The sequence below is a fragment of the Limanda limanda genome, chromosome 8, assembly GCF_963576545.1.
Source record: "Limanda limanda chromosome 8, fLimLim1.1, whole genome shotgun sequence".
Classification (NCBI taxonomy): Eukaryota; Metazoa; Chordata; class Actinopteri; order Pleuronectiformes; family Pleuronectidae; genus Limanda; species Limanda limanda.
The window spans coordinates 14,901,399-14,927,004 of record NC_083643.1 but is presented as its reverse complement, the minus strand read 5'-3'; the positions used below and the strand labels follow the sequence as shown (position 1 = coordinate 14,927,004).

At 41.1% G+C, this 25,606-nt stretch overlaps 4 protein-coding genes across 6 annotated transcripts; 1 reads left to right on the top strand and 3 right to left on the bottom strand.

Moving 5' to 3' along the window:
* Positions 1 to 541: 541 nt before the first annotated feature.
* Positions 542 to 4,359, bottom strand: kti12 (KTI12 chromatin associated homolog). 2 transcript variants are annotated; one of them, XM_061076846.1, is made up of 9 exons: positions 4,178 to 4,359; positions 3,361 to 3,412; positions 3,224 to 3,276; positions 3,086 to 3,141; positions 2,918 to 2,997; positions 2,651 to 2,810; positions 2,480 to 2,542; positions 1,392 to 1,460; positions 542 to 739 (listed from the first exon to the last, which is right to left on the bottom strand). In XM_061076846.1, exons 1-9 carry the CDS (start codon positions 4,326 to 4,328, stop codon positions 596 to 598), a joined length of 828 nt encoding a protein of 275 aa, XP_060932829.1. In that variant the 5' UTR covers positions 4,329 to 4,359; the 3' UTR covers positions 542 to 595. The 2 variants fall into 2 exon arrangements, with proteins under 2 accessions (XP_060932829.1, XP_060932830.1); XM_061076847.1 differs by lacking the exon at positions 1,392 to 1,460 and having other exon boundaries at positions 677 to 776.
* A 565-nt stretch (positions 4,360 to 4,924) lies between these two features.
* Positions 4,925 to 5,487, bottom strand: nmba (neuromedin Ba). The gene is made up of 3 exons (XM_061076573.1): positions 5,325 to 5,487; positions 5,048 to 5,230; positions 4,925 to 4,956 (listed from the first exon to the last, which is right to left on the bottom strand). The coding sequence occupies exons 1-3, from the start codon at positions 5,485 to 5,487 to the stop codon at positions 4,925 to 4,927; spliced, it is 378 nt and encodes a 125-aa protein (XP_060932556.1).
* A 316-nt stretch (positions 5,488 to 5,803) lies between these two features.
* znf592 (zinc finger protein 592) lies at positions 5,804 to 15,016 on the bottom strand. 2 transcript variants are annotated; one of them, XM_061076757.1, is made up of 9 exons: positions 14,913 to 15,016; positions 11,897 to 14,151; positions 11,634 to 11,812; positions 11,368 to 11,541; positions 11,118 to 11,277; positions 10,481 to 10,717; positions 9,025 to 9,137; positions 8,804 to 8,945; positions 5,804 to 8,003 (listed from the first exon to the last, which is right to left on the bottom strand). In XM_061076757.1, the coding sequence occupies exons 2-9, from the start codon at positions 14,129 to 14,131 to the stop codon at positions 7,491 to 7,493; spliced, it is 3,753 nt and encodes a 1,250-aa protein (XP_060932740.1). In that variant the 5' UTR covers positions 14,132 to 14,151; positions 14,913 to 15,016; the 3' UTR covers positions 5,804 to 7,490. The 2 variants fall into 2 exon arrangements, with proteins under 2 accessions (XP_060932740.1, XP_060932741.1); XM_061076758.1 differs by having other exon boundaries at positions 14,868 to 14,928.
* Positions 15,017 to 17,221: 2,205 nt separating this feature from the next.
* On the top strand, positions 17,222 to 25,553 carry slc28a1 (solute carrier family 28 member 1). Its single transcript, XM_061076485.1, has 18 exons — positions 17,222 to 17,355; positions 19,167 to 19,246; positions 19,325 to 19,401; positions 19,778 to 19,869; positions 20,031 to 20,220; positions 20,312 to 20,453; positions 20,649 to 20,762; positions 21,245 to 21,319; positions 21,425 to 21,505; positions 21,638 to 21,718; positions 21,844 to 21,969; positions 23,549 to 23,679; positions 24,047 to 24,215; positions 24,351 to 24,533; positions 24,636 to 24,717; positions 24,807 to 24,905; positions 24,996 to 25,101; positions 25,202 to 25,553. The coding sequence occupies exons 1-18, from the start codon at positions 17,304 to 17,306 to the stop codon at positions 25,314 to 25,316; spliced, it is 1,995 nt and encodes a 664-aa protein (XP_060932468.1). The 5' UTR covers positions 17,222 to 17,303; the 3' UTR covers positions 25,317 to 25,553.
* Positions 25,554 to 25,606: the final 53 nt, after the last annotated feature.

Here is a 25,606-nt window from a genome sequence, read left to right as displayed (position 1 = left end):
TATCACCCAGAGGTCGAACCCAACACGTGAGGAGTTGAGGCTCACTGCTACTTGGGAACATTTGCCATTTACTGACTGGTGAGGATTTTAAATGATGCACATGGACGTTTGGTAAAACTACTGAACCTATTTCCATGCATTTTGTGGAGGGTTGGAGCATGACACAATGAAGAACCCATTTAAGTTTTGAGTAGATCAATAAAATATTTTTTATTAAAATGTTCATATTCTTATATTTTAAAAATTTGTATAGTGTGTTCTGTGTCGGATACCTCGCTGCTGTAACACATGTATCCATCCATCCATCATCTTCGGTTTCAACTTCATGACAACTGCGCCACTCAATTTTAAAAAATCCAATTATATTTTTTCTCTGTTGTGTCAAGAAATTAATTTGTAAATAACACAGGTACAAGTAATTGTACTTTCTTTAATACTCTTTCTGGTAATGACAAATTTATTCTCATTAAATTGTACTGCTTTTGGTATCTCAGATGTGAGTGGATTTATCTAAAATGGTCAATAACACACAAACAGGCAATCAATATTTACATATATTTATTTGGAACAAAAAACAGGCCAAAGATAGTAGTTTTCAGTGTAGGCTCTTATTTAGATACTGCACAAACATGTTGGAGATTTTCCCTGTGTTCTCTGTCGGGTGCGTCTTGGTGTAGCTGATGAACTGGCGCCGTAGTTTCCGCAGCTCTGCCATGTTGATGGCCCTGGTGAGCTCGATGTTTGTCATCAGGTTAAGGACGTTTGAGTACAAGTATCTGAAGGTCACAGAATCACACCTCAAGTCTTTCAGGAGGAAGACATTAACCACACAACACAAAGAGCTGAATGTCTCCGTCATTACTTAAAAAATTCAAAGTGTGTCATTAAAGGCAGAAGTGCAGAATCTAATGTTCTTTTAATGTGGTTTCTGATCTTAATCACCGCCTTCAAAAGGAAAGATGTAAGTGTTTGCTTTTGAGAAAGTGTGCCAATAAAAATCAACTAATCCGTGTAATTTGGTCACTCTCCACCACAAATATATATATAAATATATCCCACAGTCTTTTATCACAGCCAGGACCTTTAACAGTGATTGGCTGCTGTAGCTTTCTTCTGAGCTCTTTGATGGAGAAGCATTCATCCACCATCCCCTAACGCGTAATTTGATTTGGAGTGCTTTGCCTCCCACTGGTGAGGGAATGACTTGCTTTACAAAGGCAGATGATGAAAATGAGTCATCCCAGTCATTGGCCTTGACAGATCACCGCTACCTGGACGTGTGACATCACACAGGGATGCAAACATGAAAACGTATCCACCGAAAAAAGCAGCTTAATGAGAAAAGAAAATAGAGTTTTTAAATAACAATATGTACATGTGAGAAAGGATATCTTTTCTGTAGCTCCTGGAACTGATATGAGATCCCCGGGAACACTTATCTTCTGTGCGTTAAAAATTGCCTGAAAATTTAAAAATTACATTAAATACAGTAGATAATGTTCCTACTGAGAAATGCAACTTCCAAGGGGATTTGTACTGTTGGGAGTCCAATAGTACACACTGATCCACACTCTTCTAAATCATCAAATTAACAGGAAAGTTGTCGAAAATACTAGTTATTGAAGGAAAACATTTCGGTTGCTAAAATTAACAAATTATTTCAGGCAACTCCCTGCTGGACTCAATAGAAAATCAAGCAGGAGGAGCAGGTCATTTCTTATTGGCTGAAAACCATTAGCAGCCACATGACATCACAGGCATGTCATTAAATGGATAAATACTTGCAGGGACAAAGGTGTTCACACAACAGGAGACGCAAACACACACCTTGACGTCAGCACGAGCAGAAGGAGGACACGCACCACTTTAGTTTAAGTCATAGGGGCAGGACGGTGGATATTGAAAAGATACAACCTATAGTAACTGCATTCACTTTGTATGCACTGAAAAGCCTACACTGAGAACAAAAAGTAGTTTTCAATACATAACTTGCAAGTCTCACTTTGGTGATTGGGAAATATGATGTAAAACACTGCACAGACAGACGAGTATCAGCTGAGGCACGAAAAAAATAATAAAAGAAGAGGAAGATTTTTTAGAGTCGAATTTAGAATTAGGTCAAAATGTCTAGATTCAACAAATTTCAAGTTTAAATTCAAGCTCTCAAAACACTCATTTCCGTGATTGTGTGCGATTGCCAAACACAATAAGTAGTAGGAATTTGTCCCTGAAAACCGTCTGTTCAGGTAGAGAAGCCACACGAGCTTGAAAATATAAAACACTGGTAATTTAAACAGCTGTCAGTAGTTCTGCAATTAAACTTTATTCTGAAAAATAAAAAAAAATCATCCACCATTGTTTTCTTCTGCCTGGCCCTACTCCTCAAAACAAAGTGGGACCAGCAAAAAATATACACAACTAGAAAGAACCCGGAGAGACTGTTTCATGGACAAACAGAAAAGAACAGATTGAAACATACCACTGAGACTTCTTGTGTGATCTTGTCCAACTCGTACAAGAAGCTTGAAGACGACAGCGGTTGCTGTGAAGAGACAAGGACTTATTACCATCAGGCTGTCAAAAAGGTAGAATGCCAGGAAATGAATCTGCACGTGTGTTAATAATAAATAAAAGCATGCGTGTCCCTTACACTCTGCGTAGACTGGTTAGGTGGGGGTGCTTTTCTTTTGAAGAGTGCGTCGGAGATGGCTTCAAACGGGAGCGTGTCGTCCTTTAGGATGGAGAAGAGAGGACTATCCCATCGGTTTCTGGAGTCTGGAGCTTCATATCGAAGAACTAACGCGTCAAAGCTAGAAGGGACAAAACGTAAAAAGATAAAAGAGCGTAATTATATTTCTACCCCTACGTCACTGATGGACATGCACACACTCTGTATGTGCAGAGGCCTCTCACTCACATGTCCTGTGTGTACTGCTCAGCAGCCTCTCGACCGCTATTCCACGACGAGCTCTGTTCATCTGACGTCAAACAGTAAACCTTCAGTAAGAGGGAGCATGAAGGCTTATGTGACTAATGTAAAGGTTTATATCATTAATAATAACAGTAATATATCTAGTCCACTCACCAGGCATTGGGGTGTCTGTGCGTGTTTGATGAGACAGAATAGTTCATAGCGGTAGCCTGGAAGGTATTTCAGTGTTAAATATCAGAGCATAGACAAACCAGGGTGATTAGAAAACAAACTATGAATCTTATCATTTACCTTTTATGTAATTTAATGAGTCCAAAATCACAATGTCGTCCTTGTTGACTTTTCTAAACAACAACAAATATTAAATGTTTAAAAAAGTGGCAGTGACAGCAAAACAGCAGTGATGGATTCCTCTGTGTGAAGCTCACCTCTCTACCTCCGCTTTCAGAGAGGCTCGGACGTTTTTCTCCTTTTGGGAATCTGGGACAAATACAACGAGGTTAAGTTGCTGCAGAAATCCAGGGTTAGTTCAAATAAATCCTGATTCAGAACAGCCCTCTTAAGTGTTTATATATTAAATCTCCTTAGACCCTTTAATTCAGCCTGTAACATACTGAGGAGAACAGTTCAACTCTAACTGGGACTGTAAAGTTTGAATATTTTGATGGTAATCTTAATCAAATCAATATTTTAAAACCATGGAAATATCTTCCAACAGCTGATTGAATAACTTCATACTCTGACCCTATGTCAGTCATGTAGGACACTGTCTCTGACATTTAATAAACAGGAAACCTTTTATTATGAAGGGACATGAGCTGAAATATAATCCTGATCAGTGATTGGTCAAATAGCTGCCACCCGATGGAGACACTTCAGGCCAAACCCTTTTCAAAATAACATGAATTCAACGCTGCCCTGTTTATAAATAAACCCCCGTGCGCCATCTCTCTCTATGTTCTCAGGATGTATCATAGTCATCCATCGGCGGACCTAACATCACTACAAAGAGAAGTCCACCTTAACAACAAGTCATGTTGACAAACTGGTCCCACTGGTTTTTCTTCCACAAGTTGAATTGGTTAAGTTCAAATCAGCAGTTTGGATTGAGATGCTCCAGTTGAGTTAAAGCTGTGAAGGCTCTGGTGGGGGGGCCAAGATGTGAAAGAAGCCTCCAGCACCCACAGGAACAAGTTCACACACCAGGTGGCTACAGGAAGTTGGACGTGGTTGGAAATCACTTGCCTGCGTAAACACTGTTTCTGTCAACACCCAGAGTTCCGTCTCCCACAATGTGAACCTTGGCTTTCGAGCTGTTTTCGAAGTGAAGCTTCAGCTCCTCCGCCCGGCGCGTTTTGCCGCTACAGGGGAAACCGCACATCACGACCAGAGGCATGGCTGCTGCTGCTGCGTCTCCTCAAAATAAACCGGCCATGGGGATAGGGTGACACTTTCTTCTGGTTGCAAAATACAGATAGGGTTTAGGCGCATTACCGCCACCTTCTGGATTGGAGTACAAACCAGAATGGGTTCAGTACCAGAATATTGAATTATGCTAATATTTCCTGTTTACTAGAAATATAGAAAGAACCATGTCCCTTTCATCATCTGGACATTCAGGAGGAGGACTCCTTTACCCAGGTACGATCAATGAAATGGTTTTGAGGACAACCGGCTACATGTTACAAAAACTAATATAACACTCATGATTCTATTTACCTTCATATCATTGTGTGGTAAAATATCTTTAACTTGACCATATATTTCCTTTATATTATATTCATTGCAATTCAAATAAAACAAGTTTAAGGTGGGAAAAAATCAATTGACAACTGAACTGGATTTTATGATTTGTTTATTAACAGATGACACGTTAATAAGAGGTTCAAATAAATAGATCCAAGAATAAAGCAGTGCAGAAAAACATAAAAATATCAGCACTTGTTTTTTCTTCTTCATCAGTAGGATTTCATAATGGGGAACTGATGCCGGTTAATGCTCATCAAGCAGGGTCTCCTCCAACCCTAAAATAATGAAAAAGACAATCAGTTGTACAGTTGATGACATAGTAATAGCAAAAATATTAATACAAATAAAAATAACAAATGAACCAACATTTCAGATCTGGGTTCTCCTGAGCACGCTGAGCAGTTTCAAGCATCAGAGTGAGCAGCGCCTGCAGGTCTTCCACTGTGCGCAGAGGACTAACAGGTCGGACATCAGCAGGAACATTTACACCTTCAGAAGCCGACTCCATAAAAGAACCATCCACAACACTTTTCTTTCCCATGAAGTGCCCTGAAGTGATCAAAACACACAATCTCAATGAAAACCATTAAAAGTGCACATTAGGAATAACAAATATGATAGAATAGGGTTTGTTTTTTCTTACCCGTTGCCCACAGGTTGGACCTGGGATTCACCTTGATCTTTAAACCTTTATTCCTCAGCTCAGTCAAATCAAGAGTCATTGAAGATGCCATGGCAAAGTACGAGATGAGGATGAAAGAAGACAGGAGTCCCGCTCGGCAGATTCTGGTCAAAGTGCCTGTCATTCCTCCGAATGTGTTGGTCACAACCTGATGCCGGTTAATTAAAAGTCTCTCGGCTCTTCTCCTCTGGGCAGGCAGTTATAGTGAGAAGGGACGGGCTCAATATTCTAATGAAATGAAGTCACGCCTCTGCGGCTGGTTTCTTATTGGATGCACATTAGAATGCCTTGTGCCATTTGGACTTGCCGTGACGTCAAGTATGTGACCTCCGTGCAAAACCACTAATTATCACTCCCAAATACCGATACTTTCCTCACGTGCATCCAGCAGTTCAATACAGACACGGGTCTGTGACACATGAGGAAAACACAAAGCACAATTGTAATTAAATGCACCGATTTATTTGTAAGTACTTTACGTAAACATAACAGCAAGGCACATGGGCCACTGCATGCTGAACAGATGAAATGGCTTAAGAAATGTTGTGAATCTAGGGTTCATTGGCTACTGTATGTACATGTTACTTTACTCTACAAGTCCTCACTGTACACAGTATCAAAAGTACAAATCTGTTTTGACAAGCATTACAAAAGAATCGTTCTTTTCAGCCTCCGCAGACTGACAGCTGCAGCGTGGTGATTTAAGGATTAGACAGAAATAAGAGCGCTCGTGTAGCACTTACATAGAAAAGTTCCCTCGCCAGTTGAGTCAATATGACCAAATATCCTCATTATCATTCCCTAAATAATTTATAAAATTGAATAATGTGGAATAATACACATTTTATAAACTCATTATTACATTGCACTGAGATTACCTGCGACTCTTCAAAAGCCTTTCAACGTTTAACAATCACTGCCATTTACCATGGAGGTAGCAACTGTCACGTGTCATTACAAAACATTAAGGCGCTGCTTTACAAATCAGGACGTGAGTGAGAAGAAACCACGATATTTATTTTCGTCTGATGCGTTTTTTCATTATTATTATGAGTGTCTTCCGGTTACCAAGTCCTGATTTCTAAAACATCGTCTCCATATGCCGCCACACTTCACTTCCATGCCTGCTCTGGATTATCCAAAACAATGTACCCTGATTTGACATTACATCGACCGTTCACTTGACTAAAAATACACTTCTGGTAATTTGAGGTATTTTCAATACTGCTGCGCCACAACATACAATACCTCTCCACGTTTCACCTAAATGCTCTTTCAAATCAAAATCATATTTTTTAAGAGAAAGAAAAGGCCAGATCTGGGACAACACATGCAGCCACAAATCAAACACATTCAATAAAAATGTAAAAGAAATCATCATTTCAGAAATCTCCAATTGTTCTGTATATCATAATTTCTGTAGCTGACCATACAGGATACTTGTTAAAAAATAACTGTTTACCATAAATGCAGAAGGACTGATTTTAAACCAATACCCAACTACACGGTTTTCTGATAAACGGCGACTAAAATTCTAGCTTCGTACTGCAAAAATAATTGCAATAGGGTCAACATAAAGACGGCAACCCGAATCCCATTCAGGTGATAATGTGTAGCGTTAAATACTTCAGACAAAATTTAAGAGGTTTTAAATTTACCGTTGGTTACAAAAAGCGAAAATCCACCCCGTCACTGTTACATCAACCAACACGAGACCTAAAAACTAACAAGACGTTCCTGAGTCTCCAGTCGGGGTGGACGAAAGCAAACAAACAAACAAACAAATAGAAAGAAAGAAAAGGCTTCCGCTGTAATATGAGTGCACTTGCTGTATGCTTGGAAGGCAATAAGAATACAATACCAACATGCAAAGTTAAATAAATTTTAAAATATGAATATGAATTTGTCCTCTTGTTTATGAAAATACGGTTTGTTCTTAAATGTCAAGGATCTGCTTGAATATACTGAATAGCATGAGAGAACATTTGAAAAAACGAAGAGGCCCAGACTCTCTGTACCACCTCCATGCATTAATGTCAAGCCCCCCCCAGTTACATGAAGAACATGATTCACAATGACAACTGAAGACACCACTGAGACTTCTCAGAGGTGTCGAGGCGGTTGTCGTTACCGCAGAGAGACGGCTGGCGTATGGGAGTGGGCGCTCAGTTTTAAATTACAGTCCGTGGTCTTGTCAAAGTGCCGATTCGCTGGCTCTTCTGCCTGTGACGGTTCGGTGTCATGTCGCACTGGTAACGAGTTATTAACCTCGTCAGTCTCTGCAGATCTGACTGGCTGATTATCCTCCTCCTTCTCCCTCACCTCCACCCCCTTCTCCTTTCTATCCCCCATCCCCTCTTGGCCTTTGTCTTTGACTTTGTGTACAATAAAAAGATGTCTGTTGAGAGACAGCCCCGATGTGAAACACAGGCCACAGTGAAGGCACTGGGGAGTGTTTTCATCACTTTTGTGCTGAGGTATATGTTGCTGGAACTGTGTGCTGTCCTCTGTGATGAAGCCGCACTTTGAACAGCGGAACTGAGATTTCAGACGCTTCGCTGACGGAGCCTCGAGACTCCCCGGGAGATCCTGCCCCTTCTTCCCCTGTTTGACAACAGCCGGTCTTTCTGACACAAGTCCCTGAAAGTCACAGAGGTCACACACTTTACAATCATCAATAACATTTGTATTTTTTGGTTGTTTAGGCTAGGGGTATCACGATACCAAAAATTCAGTAGTCGATGCAAATACCAGTAAAATAACACGATTCTCGATGCCGATTTCGATACCAGGGTAAAAAAAATGTTTTCTAAGATTCCAAAAGTGCATTTTTGGACGTTGATAATGTCATATACGGTAGTTTAATGTGCTTGCTCATATACTGTGGGTTATACGGTAGTTGCGGACGCATGCGAGTGACGTATGTGAGTGACGCATTGTTGTGAGACACGTTATGCATTAAAGCGAGCTTAGTATTGATTCAGTTAATATGAATCACAACTCACCTTGAATTCTTTAAACAAATCCGGATGACGGTCTTTCAGGTGCTTTGCTTAACTGTAAGTATTACCTCCCTTGGTCTGAAGACCACGGTAGCATCGTTTGCATAATGGCTTCTGCGGATTAATGATAACGCCACGGTCATCTGCCTCAAACGCAAAGTACTCCCATACACGACTGTTTGTGCCTATTTTATCAACAAGTCGAGGTGGGGCGATCGCTGCAGCCGCAGTTGCCATCTTGGTTTTCTGAATGTAAACGTCGACTGGCGCAGCACCGATGCTAATGCTAAGTTGCTAAAACCTGCTGGCATCGAAGCTCACGGTGCTTCAAAATAATGGGCATCGTCGGTGTTTTGTTATCTTGGTATCGAAAGGTATCGTAAGTATCGGTTCTCGTGACATCCCTAGTTTAGGCTAAAAAAACAAACAAACAAATACCTTGCCCACAGCCTTTTTGGACTCCTTGGTGGCTGTTTTCGGCATCTGGCCAAGATCAGGATTTTTGATTCCGTGCATTAGACTGATGTGGTTCTTCAACATCACACTCGAGGTGAATATCGTCTTCGTGTCCGTGCAATACCTTCATTTATAAAGAAAGAATATACATTAGATATTTTCTACAACACTGATTAGTTCATGTCCAAATATAACAATCTTACCAACAAGTGTAATTTTTCTTTTTGCCATCGTGGTCATTTCGAATGTGTCTCCGTAGACTGGTTGGAGAGTTGAAGGACTGCTCGCAGTGTCTACATGGATACTTCTTCACCGACTGTTGGAGTAGAAATCATTTGAAAAAAATTAAAAACATAACAGGTAGCTGAGAATAAGCAAAAAGGGGAAACTTTGGCATAACTTTGAATTCCCAACAGAAATCAAGACATCAGCAGCTCGTCTCATGCACTGGCAGCATCCATCCAGTCAATCAGCACCTACTCTGACCTCTGCTGCAGGGCTCACTGAAGTCATCTCTCCTTTCAGCACCATACATGCTGCCCTGCTGAAAGGAGAGTGGCTGGTCGGGACTTCAAGTGGCAAACGACAAGGAGTCAAAAATCTATCACCGCAGGAGCTAATACAATGGTGACTGAGACCACGGAAATACTTTTACATGTTTTTTAACGTCTATGGCAACATTTCAGGAGAAAATTATGTATCAAGATGCTGACGGTGCAAAGTGAACATTTCCTATAGTAGCAACTTCACTTTAAAAGGGTTTAATTTCATTTTTCTGCTGTTTGAAACACTGCAGGGAGTAAAGGAACAAGAAGAAGAAGCCACTGTAGGTCACTGGTTGAAGAGCTAGAGGAGACACTTCAACTTCTCAGCAGAGTAGCTACTTCCATTCACTACAGACTCATAATAGGATCGAGGTTGTTAACAGATCACTAGAAACAGGCCAATTATTTCATGATTTCTTTATTAAAATTACAATAGTTTGCTTTGCTGTGTATTAAACTGCATTTTCTATTACCAGGCATTGCCAAATCAACTGGGATGGAAAACATTTCACCACTTTAAATCAGGACATCTTACAAAATTACCACTCAGGACTGGTTTATGTTTATACAGATTTCAGGTAGACTACATGAAGAGTAGGCAGAGGGAAAGTGCAGAATTCATTGCTTTGTTCAGACTAGTTTACATGGGAGGTTTTTATCCGATGGTGTTTTGTCTGTCTGCTGACAGAATAATTGTTTGGTTACACCCCTGTCCATTGGTTCGTTTGTCAGCAGGATGACATAAAAGCTACTGAACCAATTTCCATGGCACTTGGCGGATGACGAGACATGGGTCATACAGAACCTAATAAATATTGGTGCGGATCCAGACGAAGGGGGGATCCAGGAATATATTAGACGTTTTTTCACCTGATTTTTCAGGGAATAATTAATGGATCCGGCTGAAAAAATGAGCCAATGGGATATCTATGGGACTTATAACTATGAGTGCTTGAAATGTGGTGCAGCTTGATAGATGTTAAGGGGAGTGCAGGGCCTTGGAGAAGCATCTACTCTGTGCCATTCCAGTATAACGTTTGATTTGGAGATAAGGTCTTATTTGTCACTGGACCTCTTTATATTTTATTTGAATATAAAATTCATGATCGCCTACCTTGCCGTGTTTGGTCTTCGCATGAGAAACATAGGATTCTCTCTCGGGGAACCACTGGAGACACTCCCCACACGTCCAGCCAGTGGGCTTCACACGGGGTCTGCTCTCCTGCTCAGCCTTTTTTCTGGGATTCTCTGAGGGTTTGACAGGATTGAGACTCTTCTGTTGTTTGGCGTCTGTCTTGTCAGACTGTCTGTTCTTCTCCGTCTCTGCTGTCGTGTTTCCAACGTGCACACTCTGAAGACAGAAAATAACAGTTCATGGTGAAAATCTCAAGATGTTAATAATACCTGAGATACAAACTTGACTTTATGATTTACATTGGGGATTATCCAGCATCAAGTGCAAGGTTTTGCAGATTAAATCCTAATTAAAAAGCAGTAGCTGAGTTTTGCTTTGCAAGATAATCATGCGTCCAAAGCTCAGGTTTAATGTCACTTTTGAAAAAGTAATGAAAGTTAGTACCCACATCTTGTTTAATTTTACCACATACATGAGTACATTTATAGTATAAGTATAACTACACAATTAAATTAAACCTAAACACAAACTCAAATCACTAATCAAACTAATCACTGGGAGCTAAATTAGATCAACTAATTAATGTATCTTAATTAAAATGTACAAAGAAACCAACCTTGAAGTGTTGCATTAATAACTGCTTTTGTGGAAAGACCGAGTTGCATTCTGGACACTTGAACACACAGGTGACACGCTTGTGAGCGTTCTGATGGAAATGCTGAATCAGCGACTTCTTTTTCTTGAAGATGGTCTCACAAGAACACTTAAAGATTAACCTGCGAACCAAAGAGAACACCATAAAAAGAAACTGTAAAACAAGATGTACCATTTTTCTTTTTAAGTCAGGTCATGTGCCGCTAACTTACTGAGGAGTTGATTTGCTACCGGCGTGTTTATTTTTCAAATGCAGTTCACAGCTGTCAGACGTCTTTAAGGCCACCGGACACATGGGGCACTTGTAGAACACCGCGCAGTGTTTCTCTTCGATGTGAGTCTTTTGTCCTTGAAAGGTCTTGAAAACCATATCACAGTGAAGACATCTGGGGGAAAATGAGGAAACATGATGCAACTTTTCTGTAACACTGTTTCGACTGAGACCTTTTAATGAAGCATTTCATATTTGGAAACTTACTTGTACCAGGCCTTGCGTGCGTAGTGCAGACAGTTTTCCTTGACGTGCTTCTGTATGTCCGCGGAGCGACTCAGGGCGCCACACTCAGGACAGCAGTAAGGGGATTTGTGTGCATGGATGCGTTGGTGAGCTTTGAAGCTACACTTGTTGGGTAGCAGCATTGAGCAAACCTTACAAGTCTGTGTTAAAAAAAAAGAAAACAAGAGAGAAGTGTAAGAATTGGAAAATACATTAAAAGCCTTAAATATTTTGCTGAAACTCACTAGTTCCTCCACATCTTCTGAAGGTCTCTGGTAGTGTCCTGCGAGTGCTTTGTAGTCAGGTAACTGCTTGTTGCACTCCAAGCATCGGAGTCTGTGGCGAATCACGTTGTCTGGATATAAGGGCAGCACAGGTTGGGTCTTAGCGGAGGGCGACAGCGAGCCGTACGAGTCGGCGTTCACAGGTTCGGTGCTCAGGGGGGCAAACATTTGTTCCTCTGCTATGGGTTTCATGTGGAGCTGCGTGCACTGCATCACCATGCCGTTGTTCTTGTGCTCCCGGGCATGTGCCAGCAAGGCGCATTTGTTGAAGAACACCATCGTCTTTGCACAGTGCGTACATCCCACTTCAATGTGAACGCTCCTCCTGCCGTAGTGAAACGCGAGACTCCTCTCCACCCCGAAGGAGTCGCCGCACTCGAGGCAGCAGTACCCGCGAAGTGGTAGGTTGATATTGCTCTCTGGAGGGGGGTTCAGGTTGGGCACGTACGTAGGCACAGGGTTGGCATTGTTCAACAGTCTGTTTAGGGTTCCTGCTGCTGTGTTAGGAATGGACGTGCGAGGGGTGGGCTTGGCTGTTTTGACCTGATGCACCAGCGGGACTGTGCTGTCCACGGTGGAGGAGAGTGTGTGTTGGCTCTGTTGGTGCGAGGTGGAGCGTGCTGCTACTGAAGCAGCGACGCTGTGAGGGACCAGGTTCAAACTAGCTAAGTGCATTGCTTTGGGGAGGAAGCTTGTGCTGGTTGTATGGCCTGCTGTGGCCGACACTCTCTTTGGTTTCGGCCCCTGATGTGCACCGGATCTTTTGGCAGGACTGCCAGTATTATGAAATGCTGTCGTGGAGTGTTTAGTGCCTGACCTTTTGGGGTTTGCTTGGGGTTTCTTGTGTAAGACTTTTGGTGAAGATGCACTAGTTGTGGAGCTTTTATTCTGAATGCCAACATCCATGGCAATCTGAGACTGATGAGGAGACATGTTAGAGTAAGAGTCCTCACTAATCATACTCTGAGATGGAGAGGATTCATTGGTAGAATGAACTTCGTCGGTTTCTGAATCAGGCGGCACGCTGGTCACTGTGCGCTTGATTTGCCCAGTTGTGGTTTTGATGGTCTTGATTCGGACCCTGGGTACTACGGGGGGTGACTCGGATGCTACTGCGGGAGATGCTTTGCCACTGCTATCACTGCAGATGCTCATGGGGCTATCGGGGGGTTTCATTAAACGTTTCACAGCTTCAAGTGGACTTCTGGGGCTCAGTGGGGATATGGGGACCTTGGGGCTGGCCTTCATGCAGTCGCTGTGGGCTGACAGCTTCTCTCTGGGATTCGTCGGCTCGCTGGGATCTTTTCTAGCATTCAGGGCAACCAAAGCCTCCAGGCAAGAGGATAATTTAGATGTCTGAGATTTAGCAAGAGGATAAGAGGTGGGAACATCCATCGTGGTTCCAGAATTGCAGTTGGTCTCAATAAATTTCTGCTTACGGCTTAGCGGGGGAGGAAGTGCACTGTGTGCTCTAGGTGTTACTTCTATTTCGTTGCTGCCACAGATGTCTGACAGCTCCTCACTCCTACTACTATCAGCTCCGCTTCTTTGAGTGTGCGTGGGAATATTAGAGTCCTTTGGACAGTCATCAAACATGCTGAGGTCCAAACTTTTTCGGATGTCTGGCACTGAAGGCTCCACCAACACCGGAGCCTCTGGGAAACAGGGTCTCTCTTGTTTTGGATGCATTTCATCGCGACTACACCGAGTGTCTTCAGACTCGGGACTCGAAATGGGGCTAAAATTAGAAAGTGAGTGGGAAAATATTGCTCTTCCATCAGGTTTGGCCTGAACAGGCGCCTTTCCGATGAACTCTCTTGAACTCTCCCCGTTCAGAGCGGAGGCAAGTGCTTTGGAGAAGCCAGAGTTGCTTATTTCAACAGGGTCGATCGGGGTCTCTTGTCCCCGGAATCCGTTCTGCTGTGCCGATCCAGGGTGAAGCCTGTCACCAAAATCTTCCAGCGACTCCTGACGACTAGTGTTTTTCACGATGACACTCACAACAGGTATTTCTGGTGTGGTGACAGCCTGGTTGCTCAGCAGGCCGTCGTCCAGACATATCCCCGAGTGCTTCAGCTGACTCTCCGTCTCCTCATGACCCCCCTGGATGGGCTCTTTGGCATCCAACCCTGTGGCATCTGGGATGTCAAAGGCGGCCAGGAGATCATCAAAATCGGGGGTTTTCATGTCACCCATGGCTGCACAGTCTCATGAACCTGCAGGAACACACGCATGGTTAGCTTTCACTGCACTCAATCAATCAATTTTTATTTGTATAGCACATATTCACAAATCACAGTTTGTCTCATAGGGCTTTAACATGGTGTGACATCCTCTGTCCTCAACCCTCAACAAGAGTAAGGAAAAAATACTAAAAACCCTTTTAACAGGTATAAATATGTAGAAACCTCAGAGAGAGAGAGACACATGTGAGGGATCCCTCTCCCAGGACGGACAGAGAAAGTGCAATAGATGTCAAGTGTAGGAAAATCATCACATCATCAAGATAAAGGTTTTAGCAAAATTGATGAAGGTAAACATTTTGAAGGATAACTTCAATACTATATGTCAAGCAGTCCTGCTGCAATCAGAGTCTACATGAGCATCAATCGGACAAAACTTTAAAACCCGTACCTGCTTTTACTCTCTGACAGACCAGACCACTTACCAGCTGGCTAACGTCAAAACGCTAGCTCCAGTTAGCATGGCAAGCTAAGCGTGGCGTATATGAACAGTTTATCGCTGGCGAGGCCACAACACGAGTTTCCAAAGACAAAACAAGTGATTTGACATTGAACTGAAGCGACTCTGAACTGGGAGGCTGGACAGCACCAGTTGTTTTGACGTCAGCTAGCGAAGTGGCTACATAACGGAGCCCAGCCAGAGGGTTAGCCACCTAGCTTGGCGAAATGCTACCGCCCAAATAACGTACCCAAAGCCCAAAGATAAGCCCCTATGGAGGCAGGAGCTCGCTCACCATCGGACCCGGTGGTGTTTAACAGCTCCAGCACATTAGCCAGTCAGGCTGCCGGGTGTGTGCGCTGAGCGTCGGGGAGCTAGGTTCGGCTGCGGCAGGGTTCCATGGTGGCTAAGCTACAAGCTACTAGCGTCAACTTCGCTTTCCTCTTCCTGCGCCAGGAGGCACTCGAACCCACGGCGTTGTCTTTCAGGCGAGAGAAGACTCAACCCTGTCTGTGGTTCCTCAGGAGAAGCAGGAGGAGCTTCTTCTCTGTGGCTCGGCTGCTGCAAACACCTCTGTTTACTGCATCCGTCTCAAGTAGAAAGGTAAAGCATCATGCTAACGCAAAAATAAAATAGGAAACATGTGCATACACGGGGGGCCACTGGGAGTAAAGCGGCCCCTAGCTGATCACTGCTGCTGCCATTGTTCCACCCTGTCTGCTCATACCTCAGGGTATATCATCCTGCATCACATTAGACTTTCATTAAGGGGGAATTTCAGTGATGGATTACCAATATGTCGAGTATCAAACTCATTAATGACTGAACATAAAGATTGATGCATCTCCACTTCCTCCGATATCCAGGCAGGAAGCCAAAAGCATGGTGGGAGCCACTAGTGACAGTAGCAATCAGGGGATGGAGCCTCTCAGTCAGTCAGCTGAGTCAGTCTCAGCTGTCAATCATGACCTTTCACCCCATTTTTATATGATCAAATCATTTATTGAAATCAAATGTACTGGGAAAAGTTAACACTTGAATTAACAACAGCGTGAGAAGAACTAATGTACCTAGAATGAGAAGATTGTGTTTGACTCGTACGTTGACTTTGTAGTTTCATCAGTCTCTCAACCATTGACATACAGGAGGTGGGATTTATGAACTGTACTGCAGCCATCCACCAGGGGGCAAGATGTTTTGGCTTAACTTGTGAGAAGGAGTCACCCATCTTTATGTAATCTAAAGTCAAGCTCCACAGACACTTACTCACAAGCTACAGGCCTCCCAAGCCTGTGGTAAATGGACTGTATTTATATATACACTTTTCTATTATATTCAATGGATTTTCACTTTACAGCACGAGTCTTATTCACCCATTCACACACACTCGTTCCATGCAGCGCTTCAATGCACAGAGTTTTTACCACTAAACACCATTGTTTTAGCAAATTGGGGTTCAGTACCTTGGAATGCTGAATGGCAGAAGTGGGGATCAAACCACCGGCCTTCTGGTAAGAGGAACAATCCTCTTTTCCTCCTGAGACATAGGCATCTGTGGCTTATTTGCCTTATTGACAAATGCAACATACATAAAGCCAGAGTGCTGGAGACCACCCATAATATTCTTTAATGTTTGTTTATCCACAGTATCTCTTTGACTTTATTTAGAAAAAAACAACAATCAAAAACGTCATTAAAACCTCACATTATTGGGAAAATACTTTGTAATAACAATATATAAGTTGCACCATATGTTGATGATGTACAGTCCTTTGTCTGCATGTTTTCCTATTCTTTTATACTTTTCCTTTCTTGTGTCAATGTTATGTTTTCATTATAATAACAAGAAATAAGATGAGAATACCCTTAGTTTTTCTATGCATTTGTGTTAACTTAAAAAAAAGCTCCCAACACACTGGCACTAGCTTCTCTTCACTACCCTCCTGCCTTAAGTCGAAAAGAAATCAAATTGATTGCGTTCAAACAACTTTGAAACGATGATAATAGTGTAAAATGTTGTCCATTATCAAACTATGAAAAGAGTAAGATTATGTCAATGTTCTTCGAATCAGCTGTGTTGTCCTCAGCTCAATTTTAAAGGTAAAGTTTCCAGAAAAATACCAAAAACACAGTCATGATCACCAGTTGCATGTTGATCTCACTGTGTTTGTTTTCATGCTTTGTATCCTCCAACCATTGTGTTGGTGTTTCAGTAAGTGTTTTGTTAATTTAAAGTCAGGATGTAAATAAAGGAAACGAGACGTCATCTCCACTGTTTGCTCTTGTTATTGTAATCTGGACATGTTGTGAATCACTGGGGCATTAACAACCAAGATAAGGTTTTGTTTTACTGCCGGCTTTTAATAAATGTCCCCGATATCTGCCTGGTAGGAAGTGTTGACACTGAGTCGGAATTCCTGGTGAAATAAGGTTAAGTGGAATTTGATGTAGATAAATGAGTCAATGGAAGTGGTTAAATATTTGCCAGGTAGATGATGTGAAAGGCCCCAGCTCACGCTGTCAGTTTCTCAGTGGTATTTACATTTTGTGACCCATTTAAGGACAACTGCACTGCCACCTTGCACTATAAATGACTGTCCGGGAATTGAGGAGGACTGTCCAGATGTAAAGACTGCTTGTTTGGAGTAGAAGTGCATGTTCAGCTTTTGGGTTTTCTGGGAGATCCATGACCTCAGGAGCCTTTGAGGTGGGACGGAGTACATGTTTGGCTGGGGGAGGTAGGTTTTGATACCTTGTAAGACACGATTGAGCAAGTTTAGATTTATTGCCTTCCATTCCCTCTTGTCAGGCTGTAGTGACACCTATTCCTGTCAAGTTGATAGACTCTCTGTGTGTGTGTGTGTGTGCGTGCGTGCATGCGCGTGTGTGTGTGTGTGTGTGTTTGTGTGTGTGCGTGTGCGTGGGTTTGTGTGTGTTTGTTTGAGAGATGATACAAAATACATTTGGGAAACTAAGTATTTTAAACAAGCTTTTAAATACTAGCAAGTAAATAAATAACCTTGTTGTAAAAGGATTAAAAGGAACATTCTGAAGGTATTTTCTAAATGTAGGTTGAAACAATTATTTTGTATTGAATGCAATGCTGTCATCATTCAATAATTATATCTCCCAAGCTTTGTCGGCCAATCTACATTTTCAAATGAGTCTGTAGGTCTGTTCTTCGGGAATGAGTTGATGTTGGACATAAAAAGCAAGTCTCGACTTAGCGAGCCGAGGTGTTCAATGTTACGCTGCAAAATAAGTTCCCGGGTCGTTAACATCCGTTAATGAATTTCCATAGTCTGCTAAGGCTTTCTGACCACTTAGTGAACACAAATATCCTTAAATGTGTTTATCTCCTTCCTCCAGACAGACTGAACTAACATTGAGAGTTATGAACCATGGATAAACTCTATTTTGTAAGGAATCTGAGATGTTTTTCAGATCAAATCTGAACGGCAGCAGAGGGAAAAAATAGCTGCAATAATATCCCATCATGAATTGTCATTATGAAAGTAATTACACTGCTATATATTTAATGGAGCAGATAGCATTGATAAGTGACATCAAGGCTTTCTGCAGCAAGTACACAATATACTTTTTCTTCAAAACTATCGTTTGAAGAAGTGACATTTTTGTCACAGAAGAACAAGTTTACTTTAACTGATGTGTGCTGGTCATTTCAAATACAGGATATGTGGATATTTCTAATGATACATTTCATGTTTGAAAACGTTATCACTTGTATTTTAAACCATATTATAGCTATTTTGTGCTATTGTGATTTTTTTTTTTTAAATGATATTGGCTCAGTAAAATTTGAATATGTATTGATTTGACAAATATTTTTTTTAGGAAGTCTTCTTCACAAGGAGAAAAGCTTTTTATGATATACCTAAATGCATGAGGCACAAGATAGACTCATTCATGATTAAACCTCAACATGATGCACTACATTGGTTTATCACATATCAGCTCTCCAGGCACAGAGTTCAGTTCCAATTAATTGGTATACAGTAAGTGAACATAAATTCACGTTTTATCATTTGTTGTTGGCTTGATATGGCAAATGATGAACGTGTTCGGTCTCACGTCCAATCAAATTTGTTACGTAAGGCCCATTAAATGATTTGTTATGCATTATGTGACTGTCATGGACTTCCTGAGACAGATCAGAGCAGTGCGTAACATGTCTGTTAATTAATGATAAGACGTTTCATGGAGGGCAGAGTATATTTTCCCGCAGCGTATTTTACACCACAGCATTTGACAGCCGGGTTAAGGAGGACTCACAATGAGTAAGCCATTAGCTCTGCTTTCCCTTGAATTAAGCCGTTTGTTTTGCACTTGTGAACTGGTATTTTTGTTCACAAGTCCTCACAAGATAAACCTCCGGGACTCTGTGGACTGATTTTGAGGTTCTTTTCTATCTAAAAAGAGCACACAGAGACGCAGCGTGTTACATGGTGTTGCCATTGCTTATTGTTCAGGGTACAGCTAATGTGCTAAAAACTGTCGCACAGAAGTGAACAGTTGTTCTGTTTTCCAGCTGAAATCAACGGCGTCCGGCTGAAAAATGTGACCCATGCCAAAGGAAGTGGCGTGGACAACCCGGGTTTTGAAGTAGAGGTATGTATCACTTTTCCTTTTTGCAGAAAATGACAAGAAATGATCATTTAAAAAAGTGCAATGTCCTTATACTCTCAGGAGGACATCATTACTGATGCTGACAGCTTCAGACAGCAGAATAAAAACAAGAAAAAGGGACTGGGAACATACCTAAGGTGTGTCCGTTTATATCATTACAACACAAGGAGCAATATTGTTATGTATCACAGCAGATATACAGTATTCTGCCTCTGCAATGTTAATCTTGTTTAAACGCAATGTAAATAAAAGGGCATGTGCACAATCAACATTAATACAACAGATCTATGCAACTGTTTTCTCTGCTAATGTGTGTGAGATTCATTTCCTTGTGTGTTGTGATTGAATACATAAAGTTACAATCTTGGGGCAAATGTTTTTTACTTCCTAATGAATCTGTGAAATTATATAAAAAAGGAGAGATTCATGCACTCGAGAGAAGGATACTTAAAACAGAAGAATATTTGTTTTGTTCAGAATCGGACCTAACTTCTATTTTGCTCTGTACTTCAGCCAAGTTTCAAAGCCGATCAACGTTACGGAGGATTACATCAAGTCTCACTCAACAACCTTGAAATACATTGTACTGGGACTACTTGGGGCAGGTATTTATATTAAATATCATAATTTGTTTTTACAGCCTGTAGTAGTTTTTTCAGGGATGTGTCCAGCTCATGATGTGGTTTTATGATATGATGAATAATCATGATAGAAATGATCATGCGAATACAGTAATATTCGATCCAACACTTTTTTTATTCTAAAGGTTATGTGGCCTACTTCATCGCAGCCTGTGTGTTGGACTTCCAGAGAGCTCTTGCTCTTGTCATCCTGACCAGTCTGGGTGTTTTTGTTCTGGCATATGAACTTGTGAAGGAGTACAAGGGAGAAAGCATCGCCCAGTGTTTCAAACCTGCAGTCAGATGCTTCAAATCCAACCTGAGATGGATAAAATGGTGAGTGGATGGAATGTTTTTGTCCTGTGCTCCCAGCTGGAATCTGTTAATGAGTGAATATGTGGTATTTTGTTTGTATTGTGTTTTGCAGGATTTTCATTTTAGCAGTGGTGGCCCTGCTCGTGTTGTGGCTTGTCTTAGACACGAGACATCGTCCGGAGCAGCTGATATCGTTCGCAGGCGTGTGCATGTTTGTCTTGCTTATATTCGTCTTTTCAGTGCACAGGACGGCGGTGAGTCAACCATGCAATTACGTTGCTGTTTCAAACCACGCAAGTTATCTGTGCTCTGTTTTGCTGAGACTTTGGATATGACATTGACCTTGCACCTCTATCATCTTAAGGTTTAGCCCAAGTGCTTCCTTGCAATAACACTCTAGGCCCTTATGGAGACTCCCTCTTACGCTGATTGTCAAACTGTCTTCTCAGGTGACATGGAGGCCTGTGTTCTGGGGTCTCGGGATGCAGTTCTGCATTGGCATTTTTGTTATAAGAACACAGCCTGGACTCGTAGCTTTCGAATGGCTTGGGGCTCAAGTCAAGGTACCACACTTGAATGGTCTATTTTGGTGAAGTAGATAATTAACAGTGTTTGTAATAGGGCGTGTGAAAAGGTGCATTCTGTTCCTATTACCAAACATCGCCCTAACAAGTATGATCCGGAAACTCTTGATTTGCTCAGCAGACTTTACTCATAGGACAAACCATGGTTCTTATCTTCAACTCACAAAATTCTTTATCTGTCATACATGGTTATACTTATCTTGAACGCTACTTTATTGGGCCGTTCACCCCTATTCTTGGGTCATCCGTGAGGTTGAATCAGCAGAATGTGTGCACACGCATGTGGTCTGTTAATCACTTTGTAATCTGTAGTTCAGCCCCAGTCTTTCCTAAGTATTGTAAACTATAATTAAGCAAAGTAATTGCATCATAAATAGCATGTCATGATTTAAATGAGGTACTGAATGAATGATTATTTTGGATAATATAACCCATGTTTCTTTGTTGTCTCATAATTACAGATATTTCTGGAATACACCCAAGCAGGGTCGTCATTTGTTTTCGGTGATCTCATCAATGGCATTTTTGCCTTTCAAGTAAGAGGATGAGATTATAATCTTATGATATATTTATGAGATGATTAATATTACAAAATATTAAAATGGAATGTGTTTAACTTTAGTTTGGGGTTTCATCCACAGGCTTTGCCCATCGTTGTGTTCTTCAGCAGCATAATGTCGATCCTATACTTTTTGGGGATAATGCAGTGGCTCATATTGAAGGTAAAGCAAAGTTAAAACATATACAGCACATCAAAAACACTAAACATGTTGCTGTAGGTCTACATGTGTGTGTATTGCTTACTCATGCAGAGTTACACTGTGACTAAGAGCCATGTGTCTACCTCCCTGCAGATCTCATGGGTCATGCAGATAACGATGGGAACCTCTCCCACAGAGACCTTGAGTGTTGCAGGAAACATATTTGTTGGCCAGGTCAGAGCCTCATGTCTTTAAAACACAATGTTCTCTGACTGCACTTCGTTTTTAAGTTTTATAACAAAATAATAAATATTATACAATGTTTACTTTTACACCTTTTTTGTGTGTGTGTGTGTTAGACTGAAGCACCGCTGCTGATCCGCCCCTATTTGAAGGACATGACCAAATCTGAGATCCACGCTGTCATGACTGGTGGATTTGCCACAATAGCGGGCAGTGTCATGGGGACGTTCATCTTATTTGGGGTGAGATTAAACAGTTTTGATACTAGCACACAATAATAATAATAATACTCATCATCATAATAATCATAATTATTATTATTTATTCCGCATTTCATATTAAAAGAAGCAGGAGAATATTTATTTATTTATGAAGATGAAAAACATAAAGAGAAAAGACCAAAGATATAAATAAAATTAATGTTTGTATTGTGAGTGTAAAGCTAAGTCAACAAAAGTAAACTTGTATATTCTTGAATCTATAAGAGGGCTTCTGCTTTACATTTGTGGCAGAATTCTTCTTTTAAAACATTGTTATGGAGAATCCTCCAGAGTCTGGAGCTGCATATCCAGCATCTCTGTCAGCAAAGGAACTGTCAATGGGACATTGTCAGCACAGCTCCTGGTTTTGTTAAGAGCATAAACTGTGAATCTGATGATGTAGTGATGTAGCGAGGAGGTGAATTGATTTGAGAACAGCGAGAAGCACCTTGAAGTTAATTCTAATGGTCAGAGATGGAGAGGAGGTTTTAGTCTGAGCGTGATACTCCATTTCACTGGGGTTCAGTATCTAAACCTGTTTTAAATGAGGGAAGTGAACAATGCAGGGCAGTACAGTAATGAGTAAACCAAGCCATAAAGGTTTTTTCACAGTTGTCCCATAAGGAAATGATGTGAGCTAGCTGATGCTCTTCGAATAGTCCAAAGTCACTTTGGTTTTCCTCATAATTCCATCTGCTGTCAAAGATTAATCCCAGAGCTGTAGTATTTACAGAAAGTGCATAAGATGAAACAGAGTAAAAGTCTTCGTTTGAAAAGATAAAGCAAGTTTAAACAGAAAATAAGATTGAGTCTAACAACGTAACTTTCTGATTTGAAAACAAAACTTTTCTTCAAATTGAGTTACTCGCATTTTCAAAGCAGGAGCAACTTTCATTCTACCAGCTTGAAATTTGTTCCAGTGACTGCTGTCCATTTAGGAAAAGTTACTGAGTTTCATTTTTTGAATCCTTCATCCGAATGAAAGTTTTCTTTTTTCTTATGGGCATCAGACACTTTTCTCAGATGACCCAGGACTGAACCTTGGTGGACTCCAAAGGAAATATTAGTTTTCTCCAAACAGAACTCCCCACAGAAAACAAAACAATCTGTTCGGAAAGTCTGATAGCTGAATTTAATTAGCATTTTTTCCTGAAAATAATTCACTCTTCTGGCATGAAGAATGCAGAAAAGGCCGTGCACAAAACCGGTTTGAAGGTCCCTGGAGAGAAGCCAGTCTGTAGGGAGAGGTTCATACTGTTCTGCTGACAAGACCATCTTCAGGTCAAGGATACGGTTAATTGATTGAAGATAAAAATACAAATAAGCTTCAACTACATTGAAACTGAGAAAATATTCTGGTAGGAGAGGAAACACTTGACTGTGTTTTAGAGTTTTAGCATTAAAACCAGTAGCAGTAAAATGGTTATTTGGACATTTTCATATTCAATGAGGGTTTTCTGATTTGCAGTTCTATTATTTCAACAGTCAATCTTTATGTTAGTCAACGCAGTTACTCCACCATAGCTTCCTGCATTAAATGATGTTTCATTGTATTTTGCAGATTGATGCGTCATCCCTGATCTCAGCCTCTGTGATGGCTGCTCCTTGTGCCTTGGCCCTCTCCAAACTGTCTTATCCAGAGACAGAGGAGAGTCCCTTTAAGGATGAGAAGAACATCAAGGTGGCTTGTGGGTGTGTATATGTGTTTCTTATTTTCTTCCCAATCATTTCATTAATCACGGCCACCAAGGAGGTTATGTTTTCACTGGCGTTTCACAGGATTACGCAAACAGTACTGAGAATCTGGGGGTGGATTGAGGTTTTTTATTTTCATTGTGAGATAAAGATATAGATAATTAAGTGTGAATCTTGATGAAAACATCCAGACATGTTTAGGGGGTTGGTATTGATGAGTGAGTGCCATTTGGTGTGGATACAAATTCAAATCTGAATCTAGTGGATTTGAATGTGATTTTCGTAAGAGATTGGGGGATGCCAATGCATATCTATAATGCTTGTTTTGTTTTGGGTGTTGAATTTTTTTTTTAAACCCTCCTAGAGATGAGCAGAACATCCTGGAGGCTGCAAGCAATGGAGCTTCTGCTTCAATAGGTCTCGTTGCCAACATCGCAGCAAACTTGATCGCCTTTCTTGCCATTCTTGCATTCATAAATGAAGCTTTGAGTTGGTTTGGAGGCATGGTGGGATACCCGGCCATCACATTTCAGGTACGAGTTAGCAAAACTATGATATATACCTCAACTTGAACTTCACAATCTCATTCATCATTCTGACATATATTTATTTAATGTGGTTGTAATTGACTCTAACGTCCAAATGACCTTTTGTATTTCTGTATACAGTTGATTTGCTCTTATGTGTTCATGCCTGTGGCCTTCATGATGGGTGTCCCGTACGAAGACAGTTTCATTGTGGCCGAACTTATCGGCACAAAGCTCTTCATCAATGAGTTTGTGGCTTATGAGAAATTGTCTGAACTGAAGAACAACAGAATCAATGGACTTGAGGAACTTCAGTGGATATCTGTAAGTAAATGACAGTGTAGGTTTGCTTTACAATAATAAACAAGTTCAAATATATAAAAGTATAAAGCTTTGCACAAAGGCGTTTTATTTTTCCTCTTTCAGGTCCGATCAGAAATAATCACCACTTACGCTCTTTGTGGGTTTGCCAACTTTAGCTCACTTGGAATTGTGATTGGTGGCCTCAGTAAGTATCTTATCATCCCATTACATATATGTTCACCCTGGTTCAGTGTCATTGAGGCTTTTTGACGCACTGTTTTCTTTCAAAAAAAGCCTCCATATGCCCGTCAAGAAGAACCGATATCTCGTCCATTGTGTTCAGAGCTATGATCACCGGCACGTGTGTGTCTCTTGTCAATGCTTGCATTGCAGGTAAGAGCTTTCCAAAGATTTCAGTCTTGAGTATTTGTTTTCACTGCATCTAAAGAGCATCTTGCAATGAAGTTTAACTCTGTCTCTCAGGGATCCTCTTTGTTCCCCCGCCTGACTGTGTGCAACTGTTCCAAGAGTCAGCTTTCACTGGCACGGATGGAGTGATACAGAGCTGCTGTAACGATCTCTTTGAAAGGTACTCGTTTGCACATGTTTGTAATTGGAACACAATTCTGACACAGTGGATGGATAGATTTTGAAATTTGTATTCACATCTTGAATTATTTCTTTTACAGCACTGTAAACAATGGGACCATATCATTCGAAGGCATCTGGAGCACGGTAGCAAACGCTACTGTGTTTCTCTCAAAATGTTGCCAGTGCTGCGGTTCTCCTAATGTTTGTCTGTAAAGGAGAAAAATACACACACGTGTTTTTTTAGTTTTTTTTTTACTGTAGTTCATTAAATATCTGTGTTTATATATTGTGTGACAACTCCTGTAAAAATGTAAAGGCTGTATGCACATCTGTCATGTATTATATTGAAAAGAATTCAGACATTTGGCTTATACTTAGAGCCACGGATTAAAAAGGACACACCTTCAGTAAATATACCTCACTTTGATGAATGTAAATGTTTCAAATAAAGTTGAGTGACTTAATAATTTCATAATGTTATTGAAAATTAAATTGTTTAATAT